The sequence below is a fragment of the Prunus persica genome, chromosome G5, assembly GCF_000346465.2.
Source record: "Prunus persica cultivar Lovell chromosome G5, Prunus_persica_NCBIv2, whole genome shotgun sequence".
Classification (NCBI taxonomy): domain Eukaryota; kingdom Viridiplantae; phylum Streptophyta; class Magnoliopsida; order Rosales; family Rosaceae; genus Prunus; species Prunus persica.
In genome coordinates this window covers 14161105-14176843 of record NC_034013.1, presented here as the reverse complement: position 1 = coordinate 14176843, position 15739 = coordinate 14161105, and the positions used below count along the sequence as shown (strand labels likewise).

The 15739-nt window shown below is 39.0% G+C and overlaps 5 protein-coding genes and 1 non-coding gene across 6 annotated transcripts; 2 read left to right on the top strand and 4 right to left on the bottom strand.

Annotated features, from left to right (window-relative positions):
- LOC18776476 (BTB/POZ and TAZ domain-containing protein 1) lies at positions 60-2941 on the top strand. The gene is made up of 5 exons (XM_007209127.2): positions 60-450; positions 593-726; positions 910-1213; positions 1387-1703; positions 2449-2941. Exons 1-5 carry the CDS (start codon positions 142-144, stop codon positions 2624-2626), a joined length of 1242 nt encoding a protein of 413 aa, XP_007209189.1. The 5' UTR covers positions 60-141; the 3' UTR covers positions 2627-2941.
- On the bottom strand, positions 4963-5044 carry TRNAS-AGA. Its single transcript has one exon. It is a non-coding gene; the product is annotated as a tRNA-Ser (tRNA).
- On the top strand, positions 5196-6740 carry LOC18776143 (peptide methionine sulfoxide reductase). The gene is made up of 2 exons (XM_007209566.2): positions 5196-5585; positions 6249-6740. The coding sequence occupies exons 1-2, from the start codon at positions 5253-5255 to the stop codon at positions 6501-6503; spliced, it is 588 nt and encodes a 195-aa protein (XP_007209628.1). The 5' UTR covers positions 5196-5252; the 3' UTR covers positions 6504-6740.
- On the bottom strand, positions 6797-8733 carry LOC18776662 (vignain). The gene is made up of 4 exons (XM_007209215.2): positions 7950-8733; positions 7590-7825; positions 7358-7498; positions 6797-7246 (listed from the first exon to the last, which is right to left on the bottom strand). The coding sequence occupies exons 1-4, from the start codon at positions 8395-8397 to the stop codon at positions 6980-6982; spliced, it is 1092 nt and encodes a 363-aa protein (XP_007209277.1). The 5' UTR covers positions 8398-8733; the 3' UTR covers positions 6797-6979.
- Positions 10743-12004, bottom strand: LOC18776737. The gene is made up of 2 exons (XM_007209773.2): positions 11878-12004; positions 10743-11064 (listed from the first exon to the last, which is right to left on the bottom strand). The coding sequence occupies exons 1-2, from the start codon at positions 11980-11982 to the stop codon at positions 10978-10980; spliced, it is 192 nt and encodes a 63-aa protein (XP_007209835.1). The 5' UTR covers positions 11983-12004; the 3' UTR covers positions 10743-10977.
- LOC18776861 (autophagy-related protein 16) lies at positions 10763-15701 on the bottom strand. The gene is made up of 6 exons (XM_007209848.2): positions 15200-15701; positions 14897-15023; positions 14493-14674; positions 14216-14411; positions 11878-13624; positions 10763-11064 (listed from the first exon to the last, which is right to left on the bottom strand). Coding segments are annotated over exons 1-5 (1527 nt in total). The 5' UTR covers positions 15202-15701; the 3' UTR covers positions 10763-11064; positions 11878-12604.

The window sequence follows — 15739 nt, the reverse complement described above, 5'->3', positions numbered from 1 at the left end:
TGTTTATGTGGCTCTTAAATGGCGCGTGAGACTGAGGCGCACAAACAGCAGTCGCACTGGGTTGTTTTATATTTGTTCTTTTGCGTTTCATTCTCGGAACCTGACTTAACAACAAAAAAAATAAAAAATAAAAAATAAAAAATGAAAAAATCTCAAATTCTCTATAAAGTCAGGGGAGACCATCAAACATTTTCATCGTCTCACAAACACACTCACAAAAAGACTCCTTTCTTTCTACTCATAATATCTCTGTCTTTCTTCTCTGACTCTCTCTCTCTCTCTCTCTCGCTCTCTCTAGAAATGGAAACTAATCCCACCGTAGCCATCAACATCTCCGATGACCTGTACGGACTATCCGGCACCAAATCCGACCCACGAGACCTACCCGAACCCGATGTCCACATCGTCACCTGCGACGCTCTGCGGATCCCGGCGCACTCTAGCATTCTGGTACATTCTATTCCACCTACCAAACACCTCTCCTCATTTCATTTCCCTTTTTTGTTTTTCGTAACGCAAAAACATTACTTAACTTTCTTTTATTTTTGAAAAGAGATCTGAATTTTCCTTTCTTCATTTTTGCATTTTGAAGGCCTCAGTGTCGCCGGTGCTGGAAAACATTATTGATCGGCCACGTAAGCACCGGAGCTCCGAGCGAGTCATTCCGATCACCGGCGTCCCAAACGACGCCGTATTGGCCTTCCTTCGCTTCCTCTACTCCTCTAGGTTCGTTGCCGTTGCCCGCTTTTCCTAATTAGCACGTTTTTACTCGTATCAATTATCTGCACCGACCATTTCATCGCGACCGTCCGTTTCGGACATATTTTAATTTAATTATTAATTTCCAAAATTGGAGGAACATTTAAAATATGATTATTAGTGAATTGACGAAAATGCCCCCTGATGCAGGTGCACGGAAGAGCATATGGAGAAGTACGGGATCCATCTACTCGCGCTGTCCCACGTGTACCTGGTCCCACAGCTGAAGCACAGATGCATCAAGGAGCTGGGTCAACGTTTGACCATCGAAAACGTTGTGGATGTGCTCCAACTGGCCAAGATGTGCGACGCAGCGGATCTCTACCTCAAGTGCTTGAAGTTGGTCGCTAATCACTTCAAGGCTGTCGAGAATACTGAAGGCTGGAAATTCCTCCAAGATCATGACCCTTGGCTCGAACTCGACATCTTACAATTCATCGACGAAACCGCGTCGGTAAGTTAATACGATGTTTATTTATTTCATTTCGTAAGACAAATTTTTAGAATTTCACGCATGATTGTGAACTGTTGATGTACATCGTACTTGGAATTTTTATTTATATTTTGACCCCAATTTGATATTGTAATTGTAAGGACCGAAAGTTAATTTTCCCTTTTTGTGAGCAGAGGAAGAAGAAGACAAGGAAGCTGAGGGAGGAGCAAAGGTTGTATCTGCAGCTAAGTGAGGCCATGGAGTGCTTGGAGCACATATGCAAGGAAGGGTGCACGAGTGTTGGGCCCTACGATATGGAGCCAGGTCACAATAGGGGCCCATGCAGCAAGTTCTCTACGTGTCAAGGGCTGCAGCTGTTGATCCAGCACTTCGCCACCTGTAAAAGGAGGGTGAATGGAGGGTGCTTGCGTTGCAAGCGCATGTGGCAGCTTCTTAGGCTTCACTCGTCAATGTGTGACCAACCCGACTCTTGCAGAGTTCCTCTTTGCAGGTAAACATATAATTAACGATGATCAAATTAATGCTAATTATGGTTTAATGAATAACCAAGAAAAAAGGAGGAGTTGTTGGTAGGATGCCAAAAGATTCTATCAGCTAAAATAAGTAATGGGTTTTCTTTGCATGTTTTATTTGTATATATGTTTTGGTATGCCACCTGAAATTAAACCAATTTTATAATAAATAAATAAAAAAACTCACTTTTTAGAGGGGTTGGCCTTTTCTGGTTTGGAATCTCATAATAGGACTAAGATGGAATTGACTAGTCTATACTCTATATGAATGAAACCTACTTCAACGATAGAGGCATCTTTGGCATGGGGGTGGAACCTAACTCATGACAACCCAAAGTTATATCGCGGTTAATGTTCTTTTGTCAAACTGTAAATTTCGACCATACAATGCGTACTACTAGATATTTTAATTAGATGCTGTTCCCTTAATTCTGATAGAAGGTACCAGTGTGACAGCTTGTGCTTATCATGATTTAATAGGGAGGAAGGAGACATAAGTTGGCTAATAAAGCCAAACAAATGAGGTTCCCTCAATCCCTTGGCTTATTTTGGTTCATAAAATAACAAGTGGCAAATAAAATATCATGGATGGGTGGGGCATTAAGCTCAGCTAATTGTGCTTTTCCTTGTGCAACTAGTCCATTAGTCAATTATGAGTATCCAATTTATTTAGCAGCTAGCATTGATATTTATTAATATGGCGTCGTTTTGGGAATGCGACAGGCAATTCAAGTTGAAAATGCAGCAAGAGAAAAAGAAAGATGATGCAAGGTGGAAACTGCTTGTGAGGAAGGTGGTGTCAGCCAGAACAATATCTTCCTTGTCCCTGCCCAAGAGGAAGAGAGAGGAGGAATTAGGAGAAACCAGATGCAGCCATGGGATTCGAACCTTCAGATTGTGATTAATTAGTCGTCGTTAATTAGGTCTGCGGCAAATTAGTGGTATGAATTTTTTTTTTGTTACCACAATGTCAATTTTCCCCCAGATGTCCAAAATTTGTGTATTGTATATTGAAGTGGGAGTTGTGCTTCTTCCTTGAGGGAGGATAGAAGGTTAACCCTAGTAGAAATTTGGGTTAACATAGTTTGCCTTGTTACCAAATCGGGGGGGTATTATCATGTCCTGTTTGGTTTCATATTTATATTTAAACATATGATTTCTCATGTGATTTGGTATAATTTAGAATATCTATACATTTCCGTTTGATTTTGTTTAATCTCGTATTTAAAAACTTATAATTCAAATGATTAAAAACGTTATCCGTAAACCGATTTGTGAAAAGAAAATTGATAGCGTGTTCTGCGTTATGTGAATACTTAAATTGTTACATTAGTGTGTTGCTTAAAAAATAAGAAGACTTATAGTGTACATCAAACATTTTCCACACTTTATTGTTTAAAAAATATGTAACTTGCAAATGTTTTCTTTGCCCGTCCTTAAAAACGTACATAACATTAACAATACTGATGTTGAAGCCTCAACCACTGCTAAGCCGGCCGGAGCATGTTGAAGAGCCTCTCCCTCTTCAAACTTGAGCCTCCTTCGAATACACATCATGGAAATTAGAAAATATTATAAAAACTGATACTCAACAAGAAAATATTAATATTTTGATCCTTTTAATGCACATGTACTTCTAGATTAGTTCAAGGTTCTATTCATTATCAGAATAATTAATTATACAAAACGTCCTAAACGAAGTGGTTAAAAGGACATTGTTTAATGGCCAAAGTTGGATTTCTCTGTCAACATGATATATATCCGAAATCCTAATAAATCCTCATTAACTTTTTTAATCATTTAAATGCTAACGGTTGTTTTCACGTATAACACCGTACAAGCCTGATGAAATCCTTGTACAAATATAATAATTTGTCACATAACGTATCATATTCAAACATATACACCTCGTTACATGTAAGTTTCTGTCAACCATAAGATGTTATGACGTCTCATAAAATCTTATCGGTAAAGTAATAAAAGTCATGGCATAACCAAAACTAACCTTAGTAATAGTAATACTATTTGTGTGCTTACAAAGATCTTACATATGCCTCTCTTGTTTTCCATTTGACTATACGCTACTATCTTGTGGAATTTTTAGTCTTGGTAGCTCAGTAGGGGAAGAATCATTCCCAAGTAATGTTGATTGGTCAATTTGGTAGCTGTGAGAGGTCAATACAAGGGCACAATTGGTGGAAGTTAGTGCAAGCCGACAACGTTTTGGTCCCTTTCTTCACTGCAAAATGCAAACTAGGACTCTAATGCTAAACAGACTGAAAAGATTAAAGATGTAATTATAGATTCGATCTTTCTTTGGTCTCATTGTTGGTGCTGCCTTTTTAAAGATTTTTTTTAGTCCAGACACCATCAGCAGCCCTCACTTACTGACTTCATGATTATCATGAAAATACTAGGATGATTACGTTTATACTCCGCCTCGTGTACCACATCTCGAATAGAAATAAGATCAACCGCTTGATGAGTTCCATAACATTACTCTTATTACCAAACACATAATGATATTATGTTCCTTCCTATTGCCTTGTCTGACATTAATGTTTTGTGCACCACTTTCTAATTACCATCTGGGTCAATTGGGAAATCATGGTAGGGGAGGGAGGATGCTAGAAGAAAGGGCAAACAAAACATAGTGGAAAAAAAAAGCTGAGCTAAGCACTTATGCAACAAAACAAAAGCATGCTTGGAATCTTCTCATGGCCCCCTTCTGGTTGGAGTACTTGATGTTGTATACTTCCATTTGCAAACACCATTCTCAAAAGCCCTCTCATCTCACGACTTTTGTGTTCAAAGATGCCATGAGAGAGGGATCTGCAAAACATCATCATGACTAACCGGACCATGATACAAAGCCTACAACATCATATCAGCATATTGCCTTGTCAAATCTCATTCATCTAAACCCTTTGTTTTGGTCAACGTCTCATTCATCACATTTGTATAAGCCCGATTGCGTCCTAGTCCGAACCCCCTCCTTCTCGTACATTAAAATAATTTTAGAATATCGATCTTATTTATTAAAAAAACACACACACAACAAAAATCTAGACATGTTATTCACCCGAGCCCAGCCAAAAATTCAGCCCAATTTTTTTATTTTTTTTTCCTTTGCCAAAGCCCAATCTCATTTATTCATAGAAAGTAATTGGGCATGTGTTGTGGTCTCAACTCTCAACTAGGAAAAAGAAAAAAGGATTTAATTTCGGACTGCAAAAACGTGGACGGCAGGATTCGAACCTGCGCGGGCAAAGCCCACATGATTTCTAGTCATGCCCGATAACCACTCCGGCACGTCCACCACACGTTAGATTAATTGTACATTTATGGATTTATATTCAATAAGCACGTGAAGTAATACGAAGTGTGGTGGTGCAAGTTCAACGACATGTCGTTCGGGATCGCTGGGAATGTACGTGACGAGGATTGGCGGCCAGATTCAACGTTGAAGACTAATTCGCATTGCTCTGCATCAATCATATTTCGCAAAACTCAGTCAGGAACCAACAATGGCCGCTACTTCAGAAAAGACGGGACCCGCCAACCCTGCTCTGTTACCGGACCTCGATGCTCCGGACAATCCGGGTCACGAGTTCGCTCAATTCGGATCCGGGTGCTTCTGGGGAGCGGAGCTGAGGTTCCAGCGAGTGGTCGGGGTGGTCAAGACCGAAGTCGGCTACTCCCAGGGCCACGTGGAGGATCCGAATTACAAATTGGTTTGCTCCGGAACCACCAACCACGCGGAGGTGGTTCGGGTCCAGTTTGACCCGGAAGTCTGCCCTTACACTGATCTGCTCTCTGTCTTTTGGGCTCGTCATGATCCAACGACGCTCAATCGCCAGGTAATCTTGTTTGGTTTTCTGGACTGTTGATTTTGTAACCCAGCCCAGCCCAGTCCAGCCTTTTTTGATTCACTTTTGGACTTAATTTTGTGCTGAGCGTTTTCTTTTGAATTTTGATGTACTGTCAAATAAAATTGATTCTACAAATTTCTTTTCTTTTTTATTTTTGGGTTTGTCAGGCTGTCTCAGTAATTGCTGAATTTCAGCTAATTCTGTATTTCTGGCACCAAAAAGTTATATGATGGGACAGTGACATGTGGAAAGAATATCAATCAAGATTGTTTCAATATATTTTGTACAACTCATGCCCTGTAGTTTTTTTTTTTTGGTTATGTAATTTGGGAATTTTGTACTTTGTTAATTGATTTTCTCAATAGATTTTTGTTTGTTTGAATGTATGAATGTTTTTATTTCTGAAGGCGTTAAATTTTAGTTTAAAAGAACTGAAGAAGGAAAATTACAAAACTAAATACATGAGTGATCATTATTTTGTCCTAAATGTGCTAAATTATCGGTTACCATATTTGCTTCTCGATAAACATGATATAGACTGTAATGTATGAGTGTATGGTTCAAATTGATAACCAATGAAAGAGAATATTACCTTGAAATTAGATGATTTTCTGATTGATTAAATAATAAATTTATGTGTTTATGTATCAGGGTGGTGATGTTGGTACACAATATCGATCTGGAATATATTACTACAATGAAAACCAGGCTCGTCTGGCCCAGAAATCAAAGGAGGCAAAGCAAGTGGAGTTGAAGGATAAGAAGGTGGTGACTGAGATTCTGCCAGCAAAGAGGTTTTACAGGGCAGAGGAGTATCATCAGCAATATCTGGAAAAGGGAGGAGGTCAAGGCAACAAACAATCTGCTGAAAAGGGTTGCACGGATCCTATTAGGTGCTATGGTTGACAAGTTTATGCATGCATGATGCCATAGGATTCAAACTTAAAACATATGATGCGTGAATGCCGTACTTGTCGTAAATAAATGAGGTTTCATAGTGAGACCGGATATGTACAAATGAAACGTTGCCGCATCAGTTGGGGGTCCAAAACATTATAATTTGTTTTGGTGTACTCGTATTGTTTATGATAATCGAGCATCATGCTTTTATATATTGAAAATATACTCTGATTTTGAACCTTCTTTTCTTTCTTGCTTTGATGATACTTCTGTTATGCTTGGTAGGAATAGGCATAGAGTTGGGGAAATTAATTCGACAATGTTATTTCAGCTTAGCAGACCAAATACAGATCTTAGATGATATATGAATAATTCAAATCTATGAGAAACATTATTTGGCCATGAGGCCATGTGTCATGCAACAATTTTTATTTATAACCGAAGCAACATCAGCAAAGCTTAGAGTCAATGGAGGATGTTGTTTAGAGTTCATCCTTAAGATAGGAGGTAAGTGATCCTTTAGGGTTGGTGGAAGAGTTCTTGACGGGATATGAAGCCTCCACTGCTATTCCACAGAGCCCCTCTTTCGCAGAGACGCCACGCTCCATCCTTATGTAACCCTTCTCTCCCCACTCAGGGCCCCAGGAGTTCTTCACTATCCAATACTTGGTTCCATCTAGTGTTGCTCCATAGCCAACAACTGCAACTCCATGATCAAGCTCTGTGCCACATTGTCCAGTAAATACCCCCTGCAAATCATCGTCGAGCAGATTTAGATATGGCGGTATGAACCATCTGATTTTTCTTTTTCCTTCTGTTTCACTAGCTTAGCAAAAGTGAATACAAGTTAGAAAGTTTACCTCAGAGTAGAATTGAAAATCAGAACCTCCCGCATCTATGGCAACAGAAATAGGTTGGTTTGCAGCTGCTTTGAGCAATGCATCCTCGTTATTTGCAGGCACACTCTCATGACCATCAATTGACACTACTGGAGCATTTTCCTGCAAAAGCATGTTGGGTATATGGTGAAGGAGCATCCAAAATGGACAAAGATATATCGATCCCTGAAAAGTAAGTGCACAAAACGTGTACCTTTGCAACATTACATGTTGAATCTTCTGCTCGGTAAGGGTAATTAGTCTCTGTTGTTAGGCCACCTTTTCGTTTGATGAACTCAAATGCCAATTCCATTAGCCCTCCATTGCATCCTTGATTTTGTTCAGTGTCACAGTCAACCAACTCTTGCTCAGACAATGAAACCAGCTTATTGGTCTTAATTTGATTAATGCCCTCAACAGCTACAACTGTTGAAAATGCCCAGCAACTACCTGCAAAATATCATCGAAAGGAACTTCGGTTAATGGCCACCCTAGTTTCATACATTTCCAGTTCTGTGCTGCTATAGGCAAACAAAAAGAAACAAACTAGAAAAAAGAAGGAAATTTTCCTTACCACACTGGCCTTGATCCTTAACAGGAGTGACGGCACCTTTCTTTCTCCAATCAACAGAGGGTGGGACACTGTCAACATTTTCATACCTAAAGCCCCCATCACCGCGCTGCTCCCCCTGGAGCATCCTATGATGCTTAACCTTTGAACCGGCGTAAACGCTCCTGAACTCATGGTTGGTCATGTCAGCAAACTTGTTCAGCTTCAGCTTGTAAGGCTTATCTCCTTTGTTAGTGTTGTGGACATGCTTGACATTCTCTTTGAATACATTGAACCGCTTGTGCTTCTCATCAATGCTCCTGGAAACCGTGTGATGGCTCCTCCACCTCTCATACAAATCCCACAGGCTGTCCTCAGAGGCCAAGTCCTTCTCGTGGAAGTCGAAACTCTGAGCAACCCCAACAACCAAAGCAAGTGACAGAGCAAGAGCAACCCAAATAAACTTAGTCATTTCTATTGGCTTATGAAGATTGAACACAAGATGAGAATGAGAATGCAGAGACCTCAGTGCTGCTTTATATAGAGGATCAAAGAATTCAGGACAGAATTAGAGTGATGATGGTGATGATGAAAGGATAGAGTAAGTTGCAGGTTCCTTGTGGAAATCAAACTTCTTCAAATAATGGAGGAAAATTAAGAGCCAAAATGTATGGGCTGTGATGATTGTTTTGTGGAGTTTAAAAAGATGTGTGGGAAATGGGTTTTGGTTTTGGTTCTGCAAGCAATGCCCTAGATTAGTTAGTTTTGTTCATACGAGGCTTTTGAACTTTTGAAAAAGGAAGCAAGAATTTGGGTATTTTAGCAGTTACAAAATGGAAAGCTTGTGTGGGCATTTAGACTTGATCTCTCTGTTGATTACATGCCCAACACGTTATAATACCATCACCATGTATGCAAAGGGAGCATGGGTTACGTAGATTGAGTCCTTTTGCCACGACTTTGCAGAGTGGAAAATAAAGTGGTGGTGATAACTGCTTGCTTTATCATCTTTTAACTCAAGGCATAGGCAACAATTGGATAGTTTTGAGCTTGTCGCGTAGTCAATTAATTGCCTTTTCCCTGGTGGTTAAGCTTAATGTGTTTAGATTAAGATAATCCACTCACTAAGTGAGGTATAGCTCAATTGGTTGGACTCTTTCACCTCCACCCATGTGGGTTGATATTCAAAACCCCATGCACCCAATGAATATTTGTGTAAACCTCCTCCCCCAATCGCTTGTGCTAAAAAAAAAGATAGATAATATACTCTTTATTTGAGTAATCTTGCAATTTAATGTGCCGACTCAAGGGTCAAATGTATCACTCAATGGGTGATTATGACATAATAGGTATTGTGTTTCCATGTGATCGAACTGAATACAAGATCGTAACTAGAATTTCCCTTATGATTAAGATGATTCCATAATTTCAGCCAATAAGATTCTAAAAACATGATCCCAAATTATAGAAACCTAGAGAAACATGTGATGCAAGAAATTCCTTTAGGCCGAAGCAATCAAAGAAAGAGATGACTCAACCTTGTAAATACAAGTCCAAACCATTTGACTAGGTCGGCAGTTGAAGTAAAACATCGCTTGTACTTCACACACAAAGACGCGGGCGTAGTGTATTTGGCGACTAGTCACTTGTACATGTAGAGAAAGTGAGACGGCCTTTTTTTTCATCAAAACGGAAAAAAGCGAGGGAGGCTTTATCGATTTGTATCTCTTTGTAGACACAAGAACAACTTTAAAAACAACCTTCAATAATGTTATACACTACAAAATGTCTCAAAAATTTTAAGCATCAAATGATGCGACACGTATCATAAGGTGGCACGCAACAATTTCATCACCAAATGATTTGACATGTAACAATATTTTAGGTGTTAGAGATAAAAAAGAATTAGAATGGACGTGTATTAACAAATAAAACAACAAAAATGAAAGAGAACTGCTACGTTTGTTGGGTAGGATGATTTATGATCAATAAGAATGGTGATAAATAAAAAAAAGTCAATTAAGTGTGGGAGAAGAAAAAATCTTTGTAATGAACAATAATCCAAAAGCTGTTAGCAGGAGAATCCAAAATCTGTTGGGTAGGTTTCATCAATAATTTTTAGAGTGCCTGTGTGCAAGAACACCTTATCTGCACAACCAATGGCTCAATCTCATTCAACTTTAGCACAATAGTTTGTTGATGGCTCTGCTTGTATGTCCTCATCTTTCAAATCATTCGATGGATTCAAAGTGTGAGGCTGTATGTGAAAAGGCAGCACAAAATTCAAAATGATACGCCATGAAGCCTAACTGGCTAGCTCGTCTGTGTATTGCTGCGTGACCATGTAAAGTGCAAACCAGTGCAGCTTATCAAGAAAAACATGCAGTGCTTTTGATAACCAACTTTCACAAACCAATCTAAAGAGAGAAGGTACAAGTGTGTACATTAAAGAGGAAGCCAAAGGAATGAAGGTCATAAATATGAAAGAAATAACAAAAACCTCTAATGACAGCAATAGAAATCTAGCGCATCTTGTAGTGAAAGATACCCTTTCACAGGAAAGCAACAACCTCACAATGAGGATGGCTTGAGGACTTCATGCTGTTAAAAAGTTTACGGTGGAAACTGGGGGGAAAGTGATCGTAGTTTCATCTCTAAGGAAATGGAGCTAGCAAGTCAAACAAGTCAGGAGATGAGATGCAACTAAAATCACTGATGACATTGATGATTTGGTAAGTAACAGAATATCTAACATCAAGAATTCATGCCTGAAGATAAAGGAAAATATAGACAATATTCCAACAACTTGTTTCTAATTGTGCCTGAACATAAGGTAATTAACATTTCAAAGCGTCACTATAACATTGAAAAATATGATATCATTTTCGAAATCTTACACAAAGTCATTCATACGACAAAACTTAGCTATCCCATGAATGCCAAGTTAAATTATTCCAGAACCATGAGACTGTTCAAGAGAGCTATGCTCAAACAAAATCAGAAGTAGAGGAAACAAAGGGAAACCAGGGTACAAGAAAATCAATCGAGTAGATCATGCTTGAGTCTCCCTTTGTTTGGCTTGCTGCAGCAGCTCTTCTCTAACCCTCTTAATTTCCAATTCCCTTTCCAGTCTTTCTTGCTGACACAGTAGCAGACCCAAATCAGTATCGAAGAATGGAAGATTTTGAAAGGAAATCAATACCAAAACACCAAAACACAATGATCCATATGTGAAGATAAGAGAAGATCAACTAAAAAGGTTCATTGAAAAGGTAAGCACAATATAATAGCTTCCTGCTATCATTTGAATATTAATCTAATTACAAATGGTTTTATTACTCCAAAATGCAAATGCTTTTTTCTCTGTTACACAATTTTGTGCTTTCTACCCAAAGTATGGCATGCAATATGTACGTGGTTTAAAAGAAACAAACGAAACACAAGTAACCCAACTAGTAAAGATAATAAGCAACACACGAGGAAACACACAATCCACCATGGAAGACGAGCTCCATATAAGAAATCCATGAATAAGAATTGGCTCTAACTCATAAAGGTTTAATCTACACAGGAGTGTCACTATATTGCATAAATATAGCATAATAACAATGATTAAGGAGAAATTCCAAGTTCAACTATGTTCCTCAATCCCCATTAACCAAGCATTACCCTCTTGATTGACAAGAAAACAATTAATGAATAAATCAAGCTCAAAGGTAGGAAACAGTAACTACATTTTAAGCAAACCTAACCCCCCCAAATTTCATGTCATTTCACTCATCAAAATAACATTTTTCACGAAGAATTGAGCAATTTAATTATGACCCATCTCAATGTTTGAGCTTCTGGAGCTGAAATTGAATTGAAATCCTAAATACAAATTCAAAATTACCAACATTCTCAGCCCAATTCGAAAGAGAAATTGCGATGATGAGAAAGAAGAGTTTTTTACCTTTTCGTCCTGATGGAGAGCGATCCAGACGTGGACTTTATCCATGGATTGCCAGAACACAAAAGCTCCCAAAGTCATAGCAAAGTAGGTTGCTACCTTCACCATCGTTCAGCTTCTCTTTCACTTCTTCCAATCTCCGTTTTAGGTTTCAGGCCAGAGAGTGAGACCACCGGCAGGACTTTCCGTTATCGAAAACGGGTCGAATCCAAACCCCAGAATGCTTTATAGTAACTAGGTAGAGAAGCTCCACTCCCTGTTGGGCCCGATTGAGGAATGATTCCATGGTTGTTATTTGGCCCATTTGAAGTTTGAACAACAGATTAGATAGGGTTTTTTTTTTTTTTTTTTTAAATTTTATTTTTCTAGGGCCAAGAAAGCTATTATGGGTAAGGATTAATTATTGGAATTTTTCATATAGAATGGAAGTTATTGTAAAATTGGCAAATTTGATTTAAAGTATTTAATATTGTTTGAATCATAATTTATAGTGGCAATTGGCATAGCTAAGCCTACTCTCAACTATGGCCAAGAAACAAGAACAGAAAAAAAATGAATAAGATTTATTCAGGAACTTTGTATGAGAAAGAGAGAAGAATGACTGCACACATGGTACAATTCGAGATGAATCAATCAAATATTTACACCAAATCTAATAACACTTGTGTACATTATGTATGAGTGAGATGTGTCTTGTGGAAACAAGAATAGACGGCCTCAGCCAAACGATTCACGCCCAAGTGCAAACAATGCCGTTCTTGTCCGCAGAAGCTAGAGGTTTTCCATGCCCACTCCATGAACAACACAGCACAGATGCAGTGTGTTCCTTCAGAGTGCTCACAATGTCGGCCTTAGAGATTGACCAAATATACACAGAACCATCGGCAGATCCAGCGGCAACATAATTGTCGTCTGGACTGATACAGGACCGGCTCCAGTTAGACGCCACTCTGTTTCCTGTGGCTCTTAATGTGCCGCAGACTTCCAGAGACCGCATATCAAACAAATTATGCACGTTGTCTCTCCCACTTGTCAAAACAACGTTGCCATTTCGGGACAAAGATATGGATGTAACAGCATTTGAATGTGCAGCTACTTCACTGAGTAGCTTTCCCTTCTCAATATCCCACAAGCGAAGGTTTCCATCAACGTGCCCAGAACATATGGTTTGTCCATCCATGCTGAAGCAAAGAGCATTGCAGTTTTTGGGGAAAATAATTGTGTTGGTGCAGTAACCTTTCTGCAAATCCCATACTTTTATGGTACGATCATAGGCTGCACTCACAACATGACGACTTGAATTGCTAACATCTACAGCACATACTTTATCCATGTGGCCAGTGAGAGTATGGCGAACCCTCCCCGAGCTAACATCCCAGGCATACAATTTGTTTGAGCTGCTTGCTGCAATGATAGATCTATTATCATGGGTAATGGTAATATCAAGAACGGAACCAATGCAACCATGAAGTGTATGATTTAGTGCCCCAGTGTTTGTATCCCACATTTTGATGGACCCATCCTGTCCTCCAGTAATCAATTTGCCAGAATTGTACTCAAATAATATGGAAGCACAGCCACCTTCATGGGCATGGATCCTGCTCTTGCATGCAGAGGGAATTGTTGACTCCACAAAGTACTCAGCACCTTCTTCACTTTGGCGGACCACACCATCTACTTGCTGCCTAGCAAGTTTTTCCAGACCACTGGCCCTGAGCCGCTCAATCATATCTTCATAGAGTGCATTTGCCTAAATTAAATAAAGAAAAACTGAGTTACCCCAATATACATTATATGTAAAACAGGTAGAAAATTTATAAACAAATCCCTTTCAAGAGCCAAAGAAAATCAAAATCCTACTCTTATACACTGGAAAACAAAACAACAAAATATCACATATACTTTCTGAAGGCTTTATGTTACGTCAAATAATAATCAAAACTCATGAAAGAAAGGGGCAACGCCCATGCCAACAAATATCCTAATTGATTAGCTAAAATACACCATTGTTTTTTATTTAGGTTTTTCTAGTACTTCCGTAGAACTTATGACAATGGCAAGAATACATATGTATGCAGTTAAGCACAAATTGGCCTAGTCATCCAACATAAAAAGAGTGAATGTCAATACTTGGTACCACTTACAGCAAGCCACGAGATTAATCAGAGCCTCGAGAAACATCAACCCAGGAGACTAAGGCATTATAGCTATGTTTCTAGTCTTTTAACATAATATCACACCTTAAAGCAATTGACATCTACTGGTATCTATTATACCAAACCAAAGGTATCTATTATACCAAACCAAAAGTTCAGTCTGATTATAAAACTGATATACATACCTCGTTAAGGCGTTCAGCATCCTTCATCTTTTCCAACATCCAGCGGTCAATTAACACCTTACTTTCAGCCTCAGCATTCTTAGCTCTAATAGACATTTCTTCAAGCTGCGCTCTTATTTCCTTGTTCTCACTCACAACCAATTCTAAGGCTTTAATCTTCTCTTCTAAGTCAACCGTTAATTGAGAGCATTCATCCCTGCAACAATTGCAATCAATCATACAGAATCTTGAAATCTGAAAAGCATCTCGCTTGCTATTACTAGTTAAAAAAGTCAACCTTTTTTCTGTTAACTCCTTTTGGAGATCAGCCACTGCTGCTTCTTTCTCTTGAAGTGAAGCTTTTGAAGCTCTGGACTCTGCTACTTCCACCACAAGTTGCTCGGACAATCGAGATTGAGCTTTGTAACATTGCTGAAGTTCGAGTTCCAAACTCTCTGCTTTCTCCTTCCATTCTGAGCCCTTTCAAAGACATTCAAAAGTAACTCAATATCTAATTCAAAACAATCAAAAGACAAAAAAGAAGCCAAATTTGTAAGCATTTTAATTGCATGGAAACTGATGACCTTGAACATCAAATTAAGCAGCACCAAAGCCCATGAATATTAATTATCTGTCTTAATCGAGAATTTTTAAGCAGCACCAAAACCCTAAATCCTAGCTTGTAAGGAACTAAGAGAAGACCTGATGAGCAATTGGCCTCGCAAGAGCGATAAAAGCCGGAGCATGAGCACCTTCTTCGAGCAAATGCCGCTTCCGAAGAGCCTTCAGTGCGTGCTTTATCGCTTCCCTTGCTATCTCCTCCTGTGACCTGCACAAACAAAGTTGACTGAGCATAATAAACTTCTCTACAGTATATAGTCATCTCTGTTTGGCAGCTGAGAAATCGATCAAAAAGAAAATTCATGAAACTTTGTGAAAGCAAAATCACGCAAAACTCTACTTGAAGACCAAAACGACGAGTTGATTGAAGTGAGCCATACTTACATTGTGATCGAATCGAGTACTGTGCCAAAGCAATCGATGGTGTTAGGGCTTCACGAAGAGGATGCAATCATGTTGCTAAAGGCGCAGGGGTAATTCCGGAATGTGAAAATTCTGATAGGCCTTTAACCTCAAAGAAACGGGAACTCAAAGTCCTTGAGAAATTGGAAAAATCGAAAAGAATGGAATGCAAATTCCAACTGTGTCCCGGAAAAAGCAGGGGTTGCGTAGACTGCTAGAGATCCAACCCAAAAAAATGAAGTCGGAGGAGGCAGGCGAACGAAGGAGAAGGAGACGCGGGTGTTGTATGGCGAGGCAATAACCAAAACGACAACGTTTTCGCTTTAAGCTTGGTGAATTTTTTTATTTTTATTTTTTAAATCTCCAATTTTTCAATCAATTAATTATAATTGATAGATAATAGTTTATTGAATCAAATTCTCGTTGTTTCAATTGTGTTGCTTCACTTGAACTCTAATGGGAGCCAAAAACAAAATGGAATGGGTTAGGCCTGCTTACTCTTGCACCCGAGTTCGAATCTCT

What these genes read in the sequence shown, in the direction of transcription:
- LOC18776143 (XM_007209566.2), top strand. Translation starts at nt 5,253, where the DNA reads ATGGCCGCTACTTCAGAAAAGACGGGACCCGCCAACCCTGCTCTGTTA. An exon ending in CAACGACGCTCAATCGCCAG is followed by an intron (nt 5,586 to 6,248) that starts GTAATCTTGTTT and finishes TTTATGTATCAG; the next exon opens with GGTGGTGATGTTGGTACACA.
- LOC18776737 (XM_007209773.2), bottom strand. Translation starts at nt 11,982, where the DNA reads ATGGTGAAGGTAGCAACCTACTTTGCTATGACTTTGGGAGCTTTTGTG. An exon ending in CTCTCCATCAGGACGAAAAG is followed by an intron (nt 11,065 to 11,877) that starts GTAAAAAACTCT and finishes CTACTGTGTCAG; the next exon opens with CAAGAAAGACTGGAAAGGGA.
- LOC18776861 (XM_007209848.2), bottom strand. An exon ending in CGAGGCCAATTGCTCATCAG is followed by an intron (nt 14,675 to 14,896) that starts GTCTTCTCTTAG and finishes TGTCTTTGAAAG; the next exon opens with GGCTCAGAATGGAAGGAGAA. An exon ending in AAGGAGTTAACAGAAAAAAG is followed by an intron (nt 14,412 to 14,492) that starts GTTGACTTTTTT and finishes CAATTGTTGCAG; the next exon opens with GGATGAATGCTCTCAATTAA.
- LOC18776476 (XM_007209127.2), top strand. Translation starts at nt 142, where the DNA reads ATGAAAAAATCTCAAATTCTCTATAAAGTCAGGGGAGACCATCAAACA. An exon ending in CGGCGCACTCTAGCATTCTG is followed by an intron (nt 451 to 592) that starts GTACATTCTATT and finishes TGCATTTTGAAG; the next exon opens with GCCTCAGTGTCGCCGGTGCT. An exon ending in CGCTTCCTCTACTCCTCTAG is followed by an intron (nt 727 to 909) that starts GTTCGTTGCCGT and finishes CCCCTGATGCAG; the next exon opens with GTGCACGGAAGAGCATATGG.
- LOC18776662 (XM_007209215.2), bottom strand. Translation starts at nt 8,397, where the DNA reads ATGACTAAGTTTATTTGGGTTGCTCTTGCTCTGTCACTTGCTTTGGTT. An exon ending in CAACATGTAATGTTGCAAAG is followed by an intron (nt 7,499 to 7,589) that starts GTACACGTTTTG and finishes ATGCTTTTGCAG; the next exon opens with GAAAATGCTCCAGTAGTGTC. An exon ending in ATTTTCAATTCTACTCTGAG is followed by an intron (nt 7,247 to 7,357) that starts GTAAACTTTCTA and finishes GATGATTTGCAG; the next exon opens with GGGGTATTTACTGGACAATG.